General features: G+C 42.8%; 1 protein-coding gene across 1 annotated transcript; it reads left to right on the forward strand.

Annotated features, from left to right (window-relative positions):
- Window positions 1-232: 232 nt before the first annotated feature.
- LOC140291183 (uncharacterized) lies at window positions 233-17,750 on the forward strand. Its single transcript, XM_072379397.1, has 9 exons — window positions 233-366; window positions 3,966-4,074; window positions 5,298-5,417; window positions 10,136-10,214; window positions 10,375-10,588; window positions 11,841-13,824; window positions 13,931-14,104; window positions 14,366-14,417; window positions 17,183-17,750. The coding sequence occupies exons 1-9, from the start codon at window positions 270-272 to the stop codon at window positions 17,726-17,728; spliced, it is 3,375 nt and encodes a 1,124-aa protein (XP_072235498.1). The 5' UTR covers window positions 233-269; the 3' UTR covers window positions 17,729-17,750.
- The last annotated feature ends 1,265 nt before the right edge of the window (window positions 17,751-19,015 follow it).

A 19,015-nucleotide genomic window follows, 5' to 3' on the forward strand; every position in this document is an offset into this window, starting at 1 on the left:
AAACTGGTCACATGTGCTGCCATTAAAGATGATCGGATGTTCTGATTGGATGAAGGAGACCAGAAACAGACAAACTGAATCCTGAACTTCATTTAAATAAAAGTCCAAACTTGCTTGTTTTCAGGTTCACTCAGAAAGCTGCTGCAGGTTAATTATTGATGAACTAAAGTCATATAAAGCTGCAGCAGCTGACCTCTGGTCGCTTTAAGACTCTTTTATGGTTTCAGAGCTTCAGAGTGACGGCAGCAGCCTGCAGACACAGAGGACTGATGTCAGAGAAGAAGCCGAGGATTTCCTCTTCTTCCACACAGACCCGGTCCGGACAGCAGAGAGCTGCAGAGGGAAGAAGTTCGTGGAAGAAGCAGAGTAAGTGACACTTTGAGTCCTTTAACAAAGTCTCCGAGCAGAGAGAGATTTCCTCGGCTGATGAGACACAAGTCCTGTGAGGTGAGAGTAAACAGCAACAATCAGTGTGTTGATGAGGAGCTGCAGCTTGTTACCAACATGAAATGTTCCCACTCAGCCTGCTGCTGTTTTCTCCTCCAACAGACCAGCTCTGACTGGAATGTGCTGTTCACTCACACTCTGTTCATCTCTGCTCTCTGAACACAATAAAACTCTGTCCTGGTATGAGATCCAGATTAATCCTGGACTCTGATCCTGTTGGACTCTGATCCTCCAGCTGTTTTATGGAGGATCAGAACTCAGGTGTGTCTGGAGCCTCTGTGTGGGCTCATCAGTGGGTGAATCATATTTAACGGAGAGCAGTGAGCGCCCCCTGGTGGTTCCTGTCAGTCTGCAGGGATCCTGCAGGATGGAGTCCTGCTGCTACTTATCTGCAGCTGTTCATGTTCAGTCCTGCATTCATCAGAGAGCTTTATTCACAGGAATGAACCTGAACCAGAACCAGAACCCAGCTGTGTGTCCATGAAGAGCAACGACTCAAAGCTGCGTCTCACGCTTTTTTCATTTTACCGACAGTTCTTCCAATTCCGACATCATATCGGCGAGTCCTGGAGTCCAGGCACCGTTTACCAGTTGGCTGCGTTAGCCCTGTTAGCTCCGTTAGCTAAGTTAGCCCAGTTAGCTCCGTTAGCCCGGTTAGCTCCGTTAGCTAAGTTAGCCCAGTTAGCTCCGTTAGCCCGGTTAGCTCCGTTAGCTAAGTTAGCCCAGTTAGCTAAGTTAGCCCGGTTAGATCCGTTAGCACCGTTAGCCCATTTAGTTAAGTTAGCCCAGTTAACTAAGTTAGCTCATTTAGCTCCGTTAGCCCGGTTAGCTCCGTTAGCTAAGTTAGCCCAGTTAACTAAGTTAGCCCATTTAGCTCCGTTAGCTCTGTTAGCTAAGTTAGCCCAGATAACTAAGTTAGCCCATTTAGCTCCGTTAGCTCTGTTAGCTAAGTTAGCCCGGTTAGTTCCGTTAGCACCGTTAGCCCAGTTAGCTAAGTTAGCCCAGTTAGCTAAATTAGCCCATTTAGCTCCGTTAGCTCTGTTAGCTAAGTTAGCTAAGTTAGCCCATTTAGCGCCGTTAGCTCGGTTAGCTCCGTTAGCCTAGTTAGCTCCGTTAGCTAAGTTAGCCCGGTTAGTTCCGTTAGCCCATTTAGTTCCGTTAGCGCGGCTACAGTCAAATGACTTGATCTGACTCCCTAAAAAGAACCGAACTTCCTATCACTTGCTAGCGCTTGTGCACGATCACCTCCAGAGCCGTTAATGACTATCCCCACACTTCTGCTCATACTTATAACCATGGCTGCAGTGCACCAACCTTCAACAGGAACCAAAACAAAGTCCAATTCTGTTTTGGTTCTCCATACCCCTCTTTTTTATTATTATTGAATTAGTTTATGGCCCAGAGAGTGACCTTCAAAGAGAAAATACTTTTGAAGTTGGACACACACACTATTAACGCTGGTTTTTATTAGCTTAGCCATTTTAGAGATGACAATTCTAAAAAAAAATGAATGGATATCCTCTGGAAAATTTGAGCTATATTCATTCAACACAACCAAAATGTCCCCATGATGCCTTATTGATCATTTTTCAATGGACATATTTATTGTTTTAGTGTGAAAAAGGGAGGGTGGTGGCAGTGGGGCCCGTTGGGTGCTCAGGACCCCGAAAGCTCCGACCCTAGAGTCGCCCCTGCCTGAGATTCTAGCGAAAATAATAAGTGTGTAAAACACACAGTCAGCGTTTTACTCCCATCACCCCATGAAAGAATGAATAAAGTCAGAGGTTTTCATGACATGTCACCAAGTGTGATTTTAATCCAACAAGATCACGCTGTTATAATTGGCTTTGTTCTTAGACATTATGTATTCATATTCTGTATTTTACTAAATAACCTATGTTCCTAGCTGGTACTTTTCCACTCTGCTGCACAACAGATGACCTTAAATGGTCCAAGACCTTAGAAGGACATAAACAACTGGGTCAGACAGAATATCTCTATTGGAGCAGATAGGTCTGGTACATTAGATCCACGCCTAAAACAGCACTCACACACATTGTTTATCACATCCAAAGAACACAACAAGGACAGCGGCTGGCCTGAGCATGGCACCCAAAACTGGCCAATTATACTCTGACAAGTGTGAAAACAACTTCTGTGAGATAAAGCTGAATATAAATATGAAATGTTTCCGGATATCGGGGCTCGGCCTGACGGATTTCCTGCTCTGGCACTCCGAGTCCAGCTGCAATATACTTTACTATGTGACCACTAATAAATACTTTTTTAATAAACGATTTCTCCAGCTTGTTCTTGAGCTTCCAATGAAAAAATCGGGCTAACAACGCTGTTGACATTTTAACAGCTTGAGTTTGTAGCCAGAGCCTGAGTCCAACCCCCTTCTTTATTTCCCGAACAGAGCCGTTTAACTTTCACTTTCCAATAAGTGGTGACGCAGTTAGTTTTCTGTGTCGCGCGCTGTTTTTCTCCGCGTGAAGCTCCCCGTGCAGGTAAAGTTAACGTGTTTTAAATGTCTGACTGTGAACAGCAGCTCACTTACAGCAGGAGCAGCAGAAATCTGTGGCTTTATAGTTGGTAACAGAGCAACTAAAGCGACCGTGTGAGCAGGCTCATGGTTTAAGCCTCCATTTTGTGGCAGAAGCTGTGGAGCAGGAGCAGCGGTATTAATGTTAGAATTGGCTTTGTTCTTTGACATTATGTATTCACATTCTGTATTTTCCTAAATCTATCCAACTGGCCTAAATAACAGGGACAGGTGAAGCTTGTCAGTCTTGTCAGAGGTCTGTGAAGGAGGCGGAAATGAGCCGCTGAAAGCGCTCTGAGCGCAGCCGGACAGCCGCTGGAGAACAGCTTTATCCTCGCTGCAGGACTCCTGTGGAGACAGTTACTCACAGGGCCACATTCAATGTGAAGTTAATGTAGTGCTAGAAAAACAGATGTGCGCACATTTTCATCATTTTCACAAATCCCAAACAAGATATCAACGAATCTATACCTTTCTGGAATAATTGAATCCAGCTTAGATTTTTGTGGTTTTCACACAGCATCTAATCTGTTAGGAAAACATGTGAAAAAGTAGTGAAATGGTCCTTTATGGCGCGTTAATCGGCAGCGAACCTCAGCTCACAGCCAACGGAAATGACTGCAACCTGCCTTTTGGTTTCAAATTCTTCCACACTTTAAAGGACGCAACAACGTTTAAATTCATATGCAAACTGCAGGTTATTTTAAATCTCACATGTCTCTTCTCCCCATATTAACATATTCCAACACGCTGCTGTGTTCTGATTGGAGTTATATTTCCCTTCTCTGCATGAACTCTCTGGTTATGCTGAACAAGACAGAAAGGACTTTGTCCTTCAGTAGATGTTCAACTGAGACTGATATGAAACAGAGAATCTGAGCCAATCAGAGGAGCAGCTGATCTTTTACAGCCCAAACGATGGAAAGAGGGTTTGAGTTGATGTGCAGATGAATGATCTGTGTTTCCTCTGCAGCTGAAGGCAGGAAGTGTGTGAGCTGCTGTGAATCCAGCAGCATGGATCAGTGTGAGGACACTAAAACCACTCTGTGTGGGGAACATGAGAGCCGGAGCAAAGCTCAGAGGTGAGACCCCCGTCTCCAACTGTCCACGACTCTTCTCCATGTCAGAGCTCACCTCACCAAACCACCTTTATTCACAGGATCCAAGCTGAACCTGAACCTGGACCTGAACCAGAACCTGGAGCTGGACCCAAATTACAAGCCTCAAAAGCAGAGTAAGTTAACATCAGTTATTTGATTTAAAGGTAATTAAGTATCTCATGCAGGCTTAAAAGCTTTGTTTTCCCATCAGGATCCACCAGAGACCAGAACCTGGATCAGAACCAGAACCAGAACCCAGCTGTGTGTCCTTTAAGAGCGACCAGTCAAAGGGTCTTGAGATAATTTTCAAATCAGACCAACATCCATCCTCTAAGAGGTGAGACCACCGTCTCCAACTGTCCACGACTCTTCTCCATGTCAGAGCTCACCTCACCAAACCACCTTTATTCACAGGATCCAGCCTGGATCAGAACCAGGACCAGAACCTGAACCCAGCTGTGTTTCCATGAGGAGCGACCGGTCGATGCCTGATTATATTGACTTTAAATCAGACCAGCGGTCTCTGAGGTGAGCTGAGTGTAAATGTTGTCACAGAGTAAAATGTAGCAGAGTCGGTCTGAACAGCTTTTATTCCAGCATGTGTTTAATGTGAGCTCAGCTCTGTTTCACATCCATTTCTATGTTCATATGGGTGATTCTCACCAAACTGTCCTAACTTTGGCAAAAACAAATTTAGGTCAATTTTAGGTCGAAATTAAGCAGGGTCTGAATTAACTGGCTCAATTAAAATTAGTGATCAATACACGTTCTTTAATACATTTTCGGAATGTTTTATTGAGTTATTGACCAAATAAATTCATTACCGTAACACATTTTCAATTGATGATAACTGAATATGTATGAAAGGTAGACCTTTTATTTTTTCCATGCATGTTCTATTAATAGTTCAGAATAGTCACATAGTGTAAACATTCAGAAATGTTTTTATTGATACAGTAATTTTAGTTATTATGTTCATTACCGTAACAAAATTGCTTTTTTTTTTACACTAAATCTTTCCTGTACTGTAAATTTCACAAATAATTAAAAAAACTGTCAATTCAGTAATCTGAAAAGACTTGACAAATAGTTCCTGTACAAAAATTAAATTTGAAGGTATCACTCATTCCCATCCAAATATTTACATATTTACACGACTCTTCTCCATGTCAGAGCTCACCTCACCAAACCACCTTTATTCACAGGATCCAAGCTGAACCTGAACCTGAACCTGAACCAGGACCCAGCTGTGTTTCCATGAGGAGCGACCAGTCGATGCCTGATTATATTAACTTTAAATCAGGCCAACATCCGTCCTCTCAGAGGTGAGCTGAGTGTAAATGTTGTCACAGAGTAAAATGTAGCAGAGTCGGTCTGAACAGCTTTTATTCCAGCATGTGTTTAATGTGAGCTCAGCTCTGTTTCACATCCATTTCTATGTTCATATGGGTGATTCTCACCAAACTGTCCTAACTTTGGCAAAAACAAATTTAGGTCAATTTTAGGTGGAAATTAAGCAGGGTCTGAATTAACTGGCTCAATTAAAATTAGTGATCAATACACGTTCTTTAATACATTTTCGGAATGTTTTATTGAGTCATTGACCAAATAAATTCATTACCGTAACACATTTTCAATTGATGATAACTGAATATGTATGAAAGGTAGACCTTTTATTTTTTCCATGCATGTTCTATTAATAGTTCAGAATAGTCACATAGTGTAAACATTCAGAAATGTTTTTATTGATACAGTAATTTTAGTTATTATGTTCATTACCGTAACAAAATTGCTTTTTTTTTTTACACTAAATCTTTCCTGTACTGTAAATTTCACAAATAATTAAAAAAACTGTCAATTCAGTAATCTGAAAAGACTTGACAAATAGTTCCTGTACAAAAATTAAATTTGAAGGTATCACTCATTCCCATCCAAATATTTACATATTTACACGACTCTTCTCCATGTCAGAGCTCACCTCACCAAACCACCTTTATTCACAGGATCCAAGCTGAACCTGAACCTGGACCTGAACCAGGACCAGAACCCAGCTGTGTGTCCTTTAAGAGCGACCGGTCAATGCCTGATTATATTAACTTTAAATCAGACCAACATCCGTCCTCTCAGAGGTGAGCTGAGTGTAAATGTTGTCACAGAGTAAAATGTAGCAGAGTCGGTCTGAACAGCTTTTATTCCAGCATGTGTTTAATGTGAGCTCAGCTCTGTTTCACATCCATTTCTATGTTCATATGGGTGATTCTCACCAAACTGTCCTAACTTTGGCAAAAACAAATTTAGGTAAATTTTAGGTCGAAATTAAGCAGGGTCTGAATTAACTGGCTCAATTAAAATTAGTGATCAATACACGTTCTTTAATACATTTTCGGAATGTTTTATTGAGTCATTGACCAAATAAATTCATTACCGTAACACATTTTCAATTGATGATAACTGAATATGTATGAAAGGTAGACCTTTTATTTTTTCCATGCATGTTCTATTAATAGTTCAGAATAGTCACATAGTGTAAACATTCAGAAATGTTTTTATTGATACAGTAATTTTAGTTATTATGTTCATTACGTAACAAAATTGCTTTTTTTTTTTACACTAAATCTTTCCTGTACTGTAAATTTCACAAATAATTAAAAAAAACTGTCAATTCAGTAATCTGAAAAGACTTGACAAATAGTTCCTGTACAAAAATTAAATTTGAAGGTATCACTCATTCCCATCCAAATATTTACATATTTACACGACTCTTCTCCATGTCAGAGCTCACCTCACCAAACCACCTTTATTCACAGGATCCAAGCTGAACCTGGACCTGAACCAGGACCAGAACCCAGCTGTGTGTCCTTTAAGAGCGACCGGTCAATGCCTCGTCTTATTGACTTTAAATCAGAGCAACATCCGTCCTCTCAGAGGTGAGCTGAGTGTAAATGTTGTCACAGAGTAAAATGTAGCAGAGTCGGTCTGAACAGCTTTTATTCCAGCATGTGTTTAATGTGAGCTCAGCTCTGTTTCACATCCATTTCTATGTTCATATGGGTGATTCTCACCAAACTGTCCTAACTTTGGCAAAAACAAATTTAGGTCAATTTTAGGTCGAAATTAAGCAGGGTCTGAATTAACTGGCTCAATTAAAATTAGTGATCAATACACGTTCTTTAATACATTTTCGGAATGTTTTATTGAGTCATTGACCAAATAAATTCATTACCGTAACACATTTTCAATTGATGATAACTGAATATGTATGAAAGGTAGACCTTTTATTTTTTCCATGCATGTTCTATTAATAGTTCAGAATAGTCACATAGTGTAAACATTCAGAAATGTTTTTATTGATACAGTAATTTTAGTTATTATGTTCATTACCGTAACAAAATTGCTTTTTTTTTTTTTTTTATTCACAGGATCCAGCCTGGACCAGGACCTGAAAATGAGCCTGAACCCAGCTGTGTGTCCATGAAGAGCGACAACTCAATGGGTCGTTATGAAGAATTCAAATCAGGCCAACATCCGTCCTCTCAGAAGTGAGCTGAGTGTAAATGTTGTCACAGAGTAAAATGTAGCAGAGTCGGTCTGAACAGCTTTTATTCCAGCATGTGTTTAATGTGAGCTCAGCTCTGTTTCACATCCATTTCTATGTTCATAAATGATTTTGTGTTGTTTAGGAGGAAGCTGGAAAACCCAGGCTCACCTGAACCCAGCTCTGAGTCCCAGAAGACTGACCCTTCCATGAAACATACTCCGAGGAAAAGGCACCACCCAGATGTTCAGAGGTACACCTTCACTGACACAGATAAAGTTCCCTCAGAAAAAGAAATTAAACGATTTGAAGCTGATTGAAAAAGGCAGAAGTGTCAGCAAAGAAAAGCTGAAGGGTTAAAAACAACAAAAGGATTTAAAGGGAAAAGTCTTGAAATGTTGCTGAGTCATTCTGAGAGTTAAATTAAATGAATGCCAGCCTAATTGGACCTTAAATTGAATTTTAAAAGTGCAGAAGTGAGAGCTGAAGACGATTTCACCACAGAGATGAACAATTCTCATGAAAAAGGTCAAAGGTTAAATGGATCACCAGAACACTGATGTTAAATGGGAAACAGAGAAGAAAGAAAACTGGTTTAATGCAAAGCAGCTGATCTGAACAATGGACTGGAAGCCTGAAGCTGAAGATGCAAGGAGGTGTCTGCAGGACAGCAGCTGGTCCAGCAGGTGGCACCTTTGGGCTTTGGCTCTAACAGTGTCGGCAGGAACTTCCACTCAGGTGGCAGGTGTTGCTGGATGGAGGAGGACAGACAGATTTATTTAGAATTAAAAAGCTGTACGTCTGAACCCCATCCAGCTGATGGAGGTGCTGTGTTCCAGCTTCAGGAGAGGAACAGTCAGCAGGCTGCTGCTTAGCTGCTTAAAGCTTTGAGAAATTAGTGAGCAACACAACAAAGGTGTGGTATATTCACAGGATATAAACCAGGTTTAATATTCAAAAAAGACCTGTTGTCTAGTATAAGCTATTGAAATGTTCCGCTTACCATTGGGAGACACAGGTCATTTCGGGTGATTTCTTGATTGAAGCCATGGAAATCGAGGACCCACCTTCAGCTGCTCCTACATACACAAATTAATTCACATATATATATGTTTAAATTAAAAAAAAGTGGAAATTTGATTTTGGATGCTTGTTGCTAGACAACAGCTCATTGTAGAAAAATCATTAAAATGTTCCCCAACCCGGGACGCGTTGTACTACAACGTATTTCAGTCTCATTATGCTGGCTGTTACGGTTTTTGAGAAATTTAACGTTAAAACCGTTAAACCGTTAACATGAGGCTTGTTACCGTGGCAACACAAATCCTATGCATTCCTAAGGGGAGCCTAAGAGTGAATGAAATATAACCAGAGCCACCTCAGACAGAACCAGAACCAACTTAGACAGAACCAGCAGATGCTAGCATCATGCTAAATACTAGCATCATTAGCATATTTGCTAATGTTGCATCACATAGACATGAACTCACTATGTTTTTGTGCTCTGTTAGCTGATGCTACGAGGTTATTATGCCGATTTTTGGAGGACTTTTGCTCGGCCGCACTATAACGTAGAGACATCGGTCAAATGTTCAAACACACCTGAAGTTTTGGACTACAACATGTTCTCGTCTCGTTATGTTGGCTACTACGGTTTCTGAGATATGACACTTTAAATTGGTCATCATTTTAATGCTAATGTTTGACATGCTGATTTTGGAGAGGCTTTGCTCGGCCAAACTTTATCGTACGGACATCGTTCAAACTTTTAAAGACTCGGGACAGTTTGGACTACAACATATTAAAGTCTCATTAGGGTGGCATTACAATTTTTGAGAATTTTCAACGTTAAGTCTACTGTAACTTTAATGCTAATGAACACACCTGCTGATTTCGGAAGCCTTTTGCTCGGCCATAGTTTATCGTACACACATCGTACAAACATTTAAAGACTCGGGACGATTTGGACCACAACATATTGTAGCCTCATTATGCTGGGATTTACAGTCTTTGAGAAAGTAAACTTTAACTTTATGCTAATTTTGAAGCTAATTGATTGATATGCTGATTTTGAAGGCTTGTTGCTTGGCAACATTTCATCGTAGAGACATCATTCAAACGTTCAAAGACCCGGGGTGCTCTGGAAACAGGGAGTGTGGTTCATCAACAACCCTTTGCTGGGGGTGTGGTTTATCTGCCATTATTAACCACCCCAAACATAACCAGAACCACTTCAGACAGAACCAGAACAACCCCAAACAATAACGGGTGTGGTTCATAAACAACCCATAAACAACCCTCAATCACCAGGGGGTGTGGTTTATTTGACCATTATCAACTACCCCAAACACAACCAGAACTCATTAGACAGAACCACTTTAAACAGAACACAACACAAGCACTACCACCCCAAAGCAAAGCAGCAAGGGAGCAATGGGCAGTAGGGCATGCCCATACCAAAATTCCCAGAAATGTTCTATTTGTATTCACCCATTTTTCTATACACAGAGTGGACCAGCAGAGCTCAGAGGTTCCCAGTGGGCAGTCTGCCCAGCAGCATCAGACACAGCTGGACTCCATATTTATGGTCTGTACATGTACAGCAGCTACTTTTCCATCTGTTGTGTTCAGTCATCTCCAGGCTGCACTTTGCAGACCAGCGGATTGTCAGTGTGTCCAACATGGATCTGATGTTTGGCTCCATGATTTCAGCCTGATTGGCTCATTCATATAGTGTTCTGTTCCAGCTGCTGGAGGACAACATGCTCACTTTTGTGAAGGAGGAGCTGAAGAAGATCCAGAAGGTCCTGAGTGCACCTTACCCAGAATGCTTAGATGTGGAGGATGAGGAGTTGTTGGAGGATAAAGAACAAAGGAACAGCAAAGAAGCCTTTCTGCAGATCACAGTTCACTTCCTGAGGAGAATGAAGCAGGAGGAGCTGGCTGAGCGTCTGCAGAGCAGTAAGAGGATTTCTCTAAAAGATGTGACATGTCAGCAAGGAAGGTCTATATTTTTTAGCCCTTACATTGCATATGAGGGGTTTAGTTAGTTAGTCACTGCTATAACTGTCCAAAAGCAGTTTTCAATCATTCATAAAAAGTTATTTAATCAAAAGAGGCGTATCAGGAATCAATGTCAGATTTAAACAAAGCAGGTGAAACAAAACGGGGGACGAAGCCTTGAGTGCCTTGCAGTCAGGTCCTCAAATCCAGGTCCTGGGAATATTGACGGCAGCAAGATGATAAAGGGGTGTTATGACAAGGGCACAGTTCCCGAGTTTATTGGTCATTGAATTTCATGGTGTACACGCAATTTATTATCTGTGTAGAACAAAAAGGTTTAAACCAACATAAACACTTGTTGTTAGGGACGGGAATATAGCCACAACTGCCTGGGGTCAGATGTGGAGTAGAAGCTTTTCTCTCTGTACTGCCTCCTTGCTGCTGTGATGGCTTTCCTCAGTCCACACTTGGCGGCTTTGGACTCGATCTCGGTGTTAAATGCAACAGACCGAGCACACGACTGTTAATCCAGGGCTTCTGGTTTGGAAACTTCTTGACTTGTATGTTGGGTACAATGTTGTGAAGATGGGTGACAGACTCAGCATAGTCCTGGATGGAAGAGTCCTCCCGAGCGGCTGCAGCCTTAAACACATCCAGTCAGTCCAGGCAAAACAGTCCTGTAGGGTGGCCCTCAGTCTCTGGGGACCAGAGTTCCACTTGCTGGGACTGGGGTCGCTTGTTTTAATCTTTGTCTGTAAGCCGGATACAGGAACAGAGAGATGTGGTCGTGACAATAGAGACAGCATCGGGATGAGTGGTCTCTAAGGCGCTGCTGTCGTCATGGAGACTGCTGGGCACTGCTGTGGCGTTAGGGATGTAAACAACGGCCAAAAGCACAGCAGTGAATTCCCCGGGCAGGTAACAGGGAACTGGTGACAGCTTATTTTAGAGTTTACCAGAGGAATATTTTCACTTTCAGGTGGCATTGGAATACTTTGCTCTTTATTTTTAACCTTACTCTTTCTCCTAGAACTATCATTCTTTGACATTTTAAGTACAGATGTGCTTCTATCAACTTTGTTATTTCAGAATGTCATTGATGATGCCCTCTTCTCTTCCTTTGGTCCATTGTGTTTTTGTGGATCAGCCAGAGATGGTAAAGTAATTGCAAAAAATATGGGAAGCTGACGATAATATGTGTGCTTTTCAGGATCTCCTCACACGTGTTGTTCAAAACTGAAGTCTAAGTGGAAGACCAAGGTTCAAGGCATGTTTGAAGGCGTTGCTAAAGCAGGAAAACCAATCCTTCTGAATCAGATCTACACAGAGCTCTACATCACAGAGGGAGGAACTGGAGATGTCAACAGAGAACATGAGGTCAGACAGATTGAAGCAGCATCCAGGAAAGCAGGCAGAGCAGAAACATCCATCAGACATGAAGACATCTTTAAACTCCCACCTGGAAGAGAGGAACCAATCAGAGCAGTGATGACAAAGGGAGTGGCTGGCATTGGGAAAACAGTCTTAACTCAGAAGTTCACTCTGGACTGGGCTGAAGGCAAAGCCAACCAGGACATCCAGTTCATGTTTCCATTCACTTTCAGAGAGCTGAATGTGCTGAAAGAGAAAAAGTTCAGCTTGGTGGAACTTGTTCATCACTTCTTTACTGAAACCAAAGAAGCAGGAATCTGCAGGTTTGAACAGTTCCAGGTTGTGTTCATCTTTGACGGTCTGGATGAGTGTCGACTTCCTCTGGACTTCCACAGCAAGGAGCCCCTGACTGATGCTACAGAGTCCACCTCAGTGGATGTGCTGCTGACAAACCTCATCAGGGGGAACCTGCTTCCCTCGGCTCGCCTCTGGATAACCACACGGCCTGCAGCAGCCAATCAGATCCCTCCTGGCTGTGTTGACATGGTGACAGAGATCAGAGGGTTCACTGACCCACAGAAGGAGGAGTACTTCAGGAAGAGATTCAGAGATAAGAAGCAGACCAGCAGCATCATCTCCCACATCCAGACATCACGAAGCCTCCACATCATGTGCCACATCCCAGTCTTCTGCTGGATCACTGCTACAGTTCTGGAGGATGTGTTGGAAACCAGAGAGGGAGGAGAGCTGCCCAAGACCCTGACTGAGATGTACATCCACTTCCTGGTGGTTCAGGCCAAAGTGAAGAAGGTCAAGTATGATGGAGGAGCTGAGACAGATCCACACTGGAGTCCAGAGAGCAGGAAGATGATTGAGTCTCTGGGAAAACTGGCTTTTGAGCAGCTGCAGAAAGGAAACCTGATCTTCTATGAATCAGACCTGACAGAGTGTGGCATCGATATCTCAGCAGCCTCAGTGTACTCAGGAGTGTTCACACAGATCTTTATAGAGGAGAAAAGTCTATACCAGGAGAAGGTGTTCTGCTTCATCCATCTGAGTGTTCAGGAGTTTCTGGCTGCTCTTCATGTCCATCTGACCTTCATCAGCTCTGGACTCAACCTGATGGGAGAAGAATCAACGTCTCAGGAGTCTGAAACACTGAAAGAGACTCTCTTCTACCAGAGTGCTGTGAACCAGGCCTTACAGAGTCCAAATGGACACCTGGACCTGTTCCTCCGCTTCCTCCTGGGTCTTTCCCTACAGACCAATCAGAGTCTCCTACGAGGCCTGCTGACACAGACAGGAAGTAGCTCACAAACAGGAAGTAGCTCACAAACAGGAAGTAGCTCACAAACAGGAAGTAGATCACAGACAGGAAGTAGATCACAGACAGGAAGTAGCTCACAAACAGGAAGTAGCTCACAAACAGGAAGTAGCTCACAGACAGGAAGTAGATCACAGACAGGAAGTAGCTCACAAACAGGAAGTAGCTCACAGACAGGAAGTAGATCACAGGCCATTCAGGAAACAGTTAATTACATCAAGGAGAAGATCAGTGAGAATCTGTCTGCAGAGAGAAGCATCAATCTTTTCCACTGTCTGAATGAACTGAATGATCGTTCTCTGGTGGAGGAGATCCAACGGGCCCTGAGTTCAGGAAGTCTCTCCACAGATAAACTGTCTCCTGCTCAGTGGTCAGCTCTGGGCTTCATCTTACTGTCATCAGGAAAACATCTGGATGTGTTTGACCTGACGAAATACTTTGCTTCAGAGGAGGCTCTTCTGAGGCTGCTGCCAGTGGTCAAAGCCTCCAACAAAGCTCTGTTAGTATACCAATAGTTAGATTAACAGATTGTCATTGATAAACACAGCGTCACTGGCTGCTTGTTAATTTCTTTATTGTACTTTCTGGTGTTATTATCTCCACAGACTGAGTGGCTGTAACCTCTCAGAGAGAAGCTGTGCAGCTCTGTCCTCAGCTCTCAGCTTCCTGTCCTCCAGTCTGAAAGAACTGGACCTGAGTAACAACGACCTGCAGGATTCAGGGGTGAAGCAGCTGTCTGCTGGACTGAAGAGTCCGAACTGTGGACTGGAAACTCTGAGGTAAGGGTTTAAATATCGTGCACATACACTATATTGCCTAAACTATTTGCTCATCTGCCTTTACACGCATATGAACTTAAATAACATCCCATTCTTAATCCATAGGGTTTAATATGACATTGGCTGACTTTTTGCAGCTATAACAGCTTCAACTCTTCTGGGCATGCTTTCCACAAGTTTTAGGTGTGTCTTTAGGAGCTTTGCCCAGAAGCGCATTTGTTAGGTCAGACACTGATGTTGGACAGAAGGCCTGGCTTGCAGTCTCCCTAAGGTGTCCTATCGGGCTGAGGTCAGGACTGTGCAGGCCAGTCAGGTTCTTCCACACCAAACTGGCTCATCCATGTCTTTATGGACCTTGCTTTGTGCACTGGTGCGCAGTCATGTTGGAACAGGAAGGGTCCATCCCCAAACTTTTTCCACAAAGTTGGGGGCATTAAATGGTCCAAAATCTCTTGGTATGCTGAAGCATTCAGAGTTCCTTTCACTGGAACTAAGGGGCCAAGCCCAGCTCCTGAAGAACAACCCTACACCATAACCCCCCCTCCACCAAACCTTACACTTGGTACAATGCAGTCAGACAAGTACCGTTCCCCTGGCAACCGCCAAACCCAGACTCCTCCATCAGACTGCCAGATGGAGAAGCGTGATTCTTCACTCCAGAGAATGTGTCTCCACTGCTCTAGAGTCCAGTGGCGGCAGCTTTACACCACTACATCCGACGCTTTGCATTGCACTGGGTGATGTATGGCTTGGATGCAGTTACCATGGAAACACATTGCTTGAAGCTCTCTGCGCACTGTTCTTGAGCTGATCTGAAGGCCACATGAAGTTTGGAGGTCTGTAGTGGTTGAGTCTGCTGAAAGTTGGCGACCTCTGCGCCTCTGCTGACCTTGCTCTGTCATTTTACGTGGCCTACCACTTTGTGGCTGAGTTGCTGTTGTTCCCAAAGAGCAAGAGATCCCTAAGCTTACTCAGAGGCCTCACAGAAGTTGGACTCTCCAAAGTTAGTCTCAGAAGGCTGCACAGGGTAACATACAACATCTTGGCATGGTTGTAAGTAGCAGGCCAATATAAGGACTTTCTTTTTGATAACTCAGTGGATGTACACTACAATGTTTACTTCCTCGGGAGTGGGAACCCTCTGTGCACTTTGGGCCACCTTTATCTTTGGGCCACCTTTAGGGACCTTATAGCTACTTAATTTTGGAACACTTTAACTGATAAAATTTGTGCCATATTTACTTGCTTCACTGGGGAACTTGTATCAGTTAAAAGTGCCCCATTTTTACTTCCTAGGGAGTGGGAACCCTCTGTGCACTTTGGGCCACCTTTATCTTTGGGCCACCTTTAGGGACCTTATAGCTACTTCATTTTGGAACACTTTAACTGATAAAATTTGTGCCATATTTACTTGCTTCACTGGGGAACTTGTATCAGTTAAAAGTGCCCGATTTTTACTTCCTAGGGAGTGGGAACCCTCTCTGCACTTTGGGCCACCTTTATCTTTGGGCCACCTTTAGGGACGTTATAGCTACTTAATTTTGGAACACTTTAACTGATAAAATTTGTGCCATATTTACTTGCTTCACTGGGGAACTTGTATCAGTTAAAAGTGCCCGATTTTTACTTCCTAGGGAGTGGGAACCCTCTGTGCACTTTGGGCCACCTTTATCTTTGGGCCACCTTTAGGGACCTTATAGCTACTTCATTTTGGAACACTTTAACTGATAAAAAGTGTGCCATATGTAATTGCTTCACCAGGGGGCTCTTTTATCGGTTAAGGGTACCCCATAGCTACTTCATTTTGGAACACTTTTAACTAATAGAAAGTGTGCCATTTTTACTTGCTTCACTTTGGGGAACTTTTAGTTGTCAAAAGTTCCCCATTTTTACTTCCTAGGGAGTGGGAACCCTCTGTGCACTTTGGGCCACCTTTATCTTTGGGCCACCTTTAGGGACCTTATAGCTACTTAATTTTGGAACACTTTAACTGATAAAATTTGTGCCATATTTACTTGCTTCACTGGGGAACTTGTATCAGTTAAAAGTGCCCCATTTTTACTTCCTAGGGAGTGGGAACCCTCTCTGCACTTTGGGCCACCTTTATCTTTTAACAACACCAGGTGGCGTTTAGGTTGAGCGAGTATTCACTTTCAGCCACCCGTGCCATCAGAAAAGTGTTCCAAATTGGACCATCCGCCAAAATGAGTCCAATTCCACATATTTTTTCAATGACAAATGTGGACCAACAAAAAAGGAAGGTAATTCAGGAAATAGCACTCATGACTCAAAGTGTCAATGCATCGTCTCATCAGTTTGCAGCGGTGGTTGATGGACATGAGACGCTTCTTTCAGCACAGCATGATTGGTCTTTTCCCATCATAGTGCTGGTGTCTGGTTCAGTTCTCCATTTTGCTTAGGAACCTTCCTAACTGTGTGAAATTAACTGACTATATCTGAGCTGCAGCCAAGAGCTGTTGGAATTCTCCAAATACTAAGGAAATGAGGTCCAATGCTTTGGCATAAGAGCACAGAGTGCAATTGTGGTTGAATTATCACTGCGGAGTGGTTGTCTTTTCCATTTTTTCTTAACACGTCTTCCATGAGGTCTAGGAAAACAGCTTTGGAAAAGATAGTGGGAGGTCACTTTTTTACCTGTGCTGCCACTGAGACATTGTAATGCCCATAGACGAGGATTGTCTCTAGCCAATCAGCAGTCTTCTCAGTATCAGTTTAACTCACTTGGAACCTCAGCTGAGGTGCTGCTTTAAGGTAAATACCATTATGTGGTGCTACAGTCAGGAACAAAAGCAAAAACTTTGCCGTCAGTGCTGATGAACTTGTTACAAAGCTGTGTAGCAATTCAGGCACTTGCATCACAAACAAGGTAAGTAAAGGAAATATAAGTGGTGCCAGGGCGATGTATCTGTTCTTTTTCTTGTATTTCTCTGTATAACGCTGAGGTCGTAGGTCATACGATAGGCACACATCCTAAAAAGAGTTGCCAAGCTGCATGAATAAAGAGATGATAGATCAATAACTGCAGCTGGATTGTGTTTGTTCTCTCCATCAGATTCCTGTCGACTCGCCATCGACACAAACACAGTGAACAAAAACCTCAAACTGTCTGACAACAGCAGGAAGGTGACCATGGTGGAGGAGGATCTGAAGTATCCTGATCATCCAGACAGATTTGACTTCTGGCCTGAGCTGCTGTGCAGCGATGGTCTGACTGGTCGCTGTTACTGGGAGGTCGAGTGGAGCGGGAAGGTAGAGATATCAGTGAGTTACAGAGAAATCAGGAAAAAAGGAAACAGCAACGACTGCGAGTTTGGATTTAACAGTCAGTCCTGGAGTCTGAGCTGCTCCGATGAAGGTCGGTACTCCGTCTGCCACAACAGCAGAAGGGACTTCATCTCTTCCTTCTCCTACTCCTCTGCCGCCTCTCACAGAGTAGCAGTGTATGTGGACCATCCTGCTGGCACTCTGTCCTTCTACAGAGCCTCCTCTGACACACTGATCCACCTCCACACCTTAAAGATCACATTCACCGAACCTCTGCATCCTGGCTTTGGCTTCTGGCCTGGCTCCTCTGTGTCTCTGGGTTCTGTTGAGAAGATATAGTCTCTTCCACTCAGAGAAGCACTTCTTGCGATTGCAGTACATTTGATTAGAAATGGACAGATACTATTTGTATATCTACATGTTTATCTATTTTGTACAAAGTATATAAATGGTGTTATTCGATACTGTTTTATCTTATTTTTGTCATTTCGTTGTGATAAACTGGGGGTGAAACTGAGTGCAGGATGGAGATAAGTGTCAAATTTAGAAAAGCCATTTATTTTTAACCTCTGACACAGCTAAATCGCACAAACTATAACAAGTGTGACAGTATTTTGTTGTTTAACTAGCTTTTTTCAGATGTTGCTGTTCCAGATTTGTCCGTTTTTACAAAAAAAACAGTTCTGTTCATCTTTGAACGCATTTCATAAGAGAAAATATCTGTTAGGCATTTAGTTTGGTGTCATTTTACTCCACAGTAGTCGTGGGTATTCCAGCTCGATCTTGACTTGATCGGCAGTAAACACGACTGCATCCGGGGTCCTTCCTGGGAGCATCATTAGGAATGTATATAATCTGTGGTAAAACAAATGCATTGTTTCACCAAGAGTTCCACAATGTAGAGTTTTACTCTGAACTACTTTTTGAGTGACTCATTTTAACCCACTTTGATATGAATAAAGGCACACATTCATCAGTTGGTGTTCTGTATTGTTTCTGGCAACACTCACTGCCACACAGGTTGAATAAATAAAACAGATCAGTAAAACTTAAAGCATTTCAAGAATGAACAAGAATTTTCTGCCATTAATTTCAAACAAATGTCAAGTCATCGTTTTGTCCACGAACGCACCGTCTTACCATCCAGCGAATCTGAACGAAATAACTTTGGCTTCCAAAACTACTGTAAAGAACTTCGACCCAGGACGTGTCCTTTAACCTAAACCCGTCTGTGGGAGCAGCTTCTGTCACTGATGGAATTTGTCCAAAGTTAAGCACATCCTTGGTGTCTAATGGGAATCATAATTCACCCTAAATACAAAGCACTCAATGACCAAGCCCCAGTGAAACTTAAAATCCTCAAAGAGCCATATTAACCCAAAAAAGCGTTCCATTTTCAGACAGCAGGCTTACCTTTGGTTCCTAGAAGTAGAATGGGAGGCAGAATCCTCAGCTCCCAGGCTTCCAAGTTGTGGAACCAGACTCTTGTTACCTGAAAGTGTGGCATGGTGTTCAGGTCTGACATAGAAGTACTTCTTCTTCTTTGGGTTTGGCAGCCCAGATGCATCAATGGCATATTGCTGCCATCTACTGTTCATTATACAATAGAAATATATTGTCATCAGA

This window comes from Leuresthes tenuis, unplaced genomic scaffold, assembly GCF_036924035.1.
Source record: "Leuresthes tenuis unplaced genomic scaffold, fLeuTen1.0.hap1 SCAF_1, whole genome shotgun sequence".
Classification (NCBI taxonomy): Eukaryota; Metazoa; Chordata; class Actinopteri; order Atheriniformes; family Atherinopsidae; genus Leuresthes; species Leuresthes tenuis.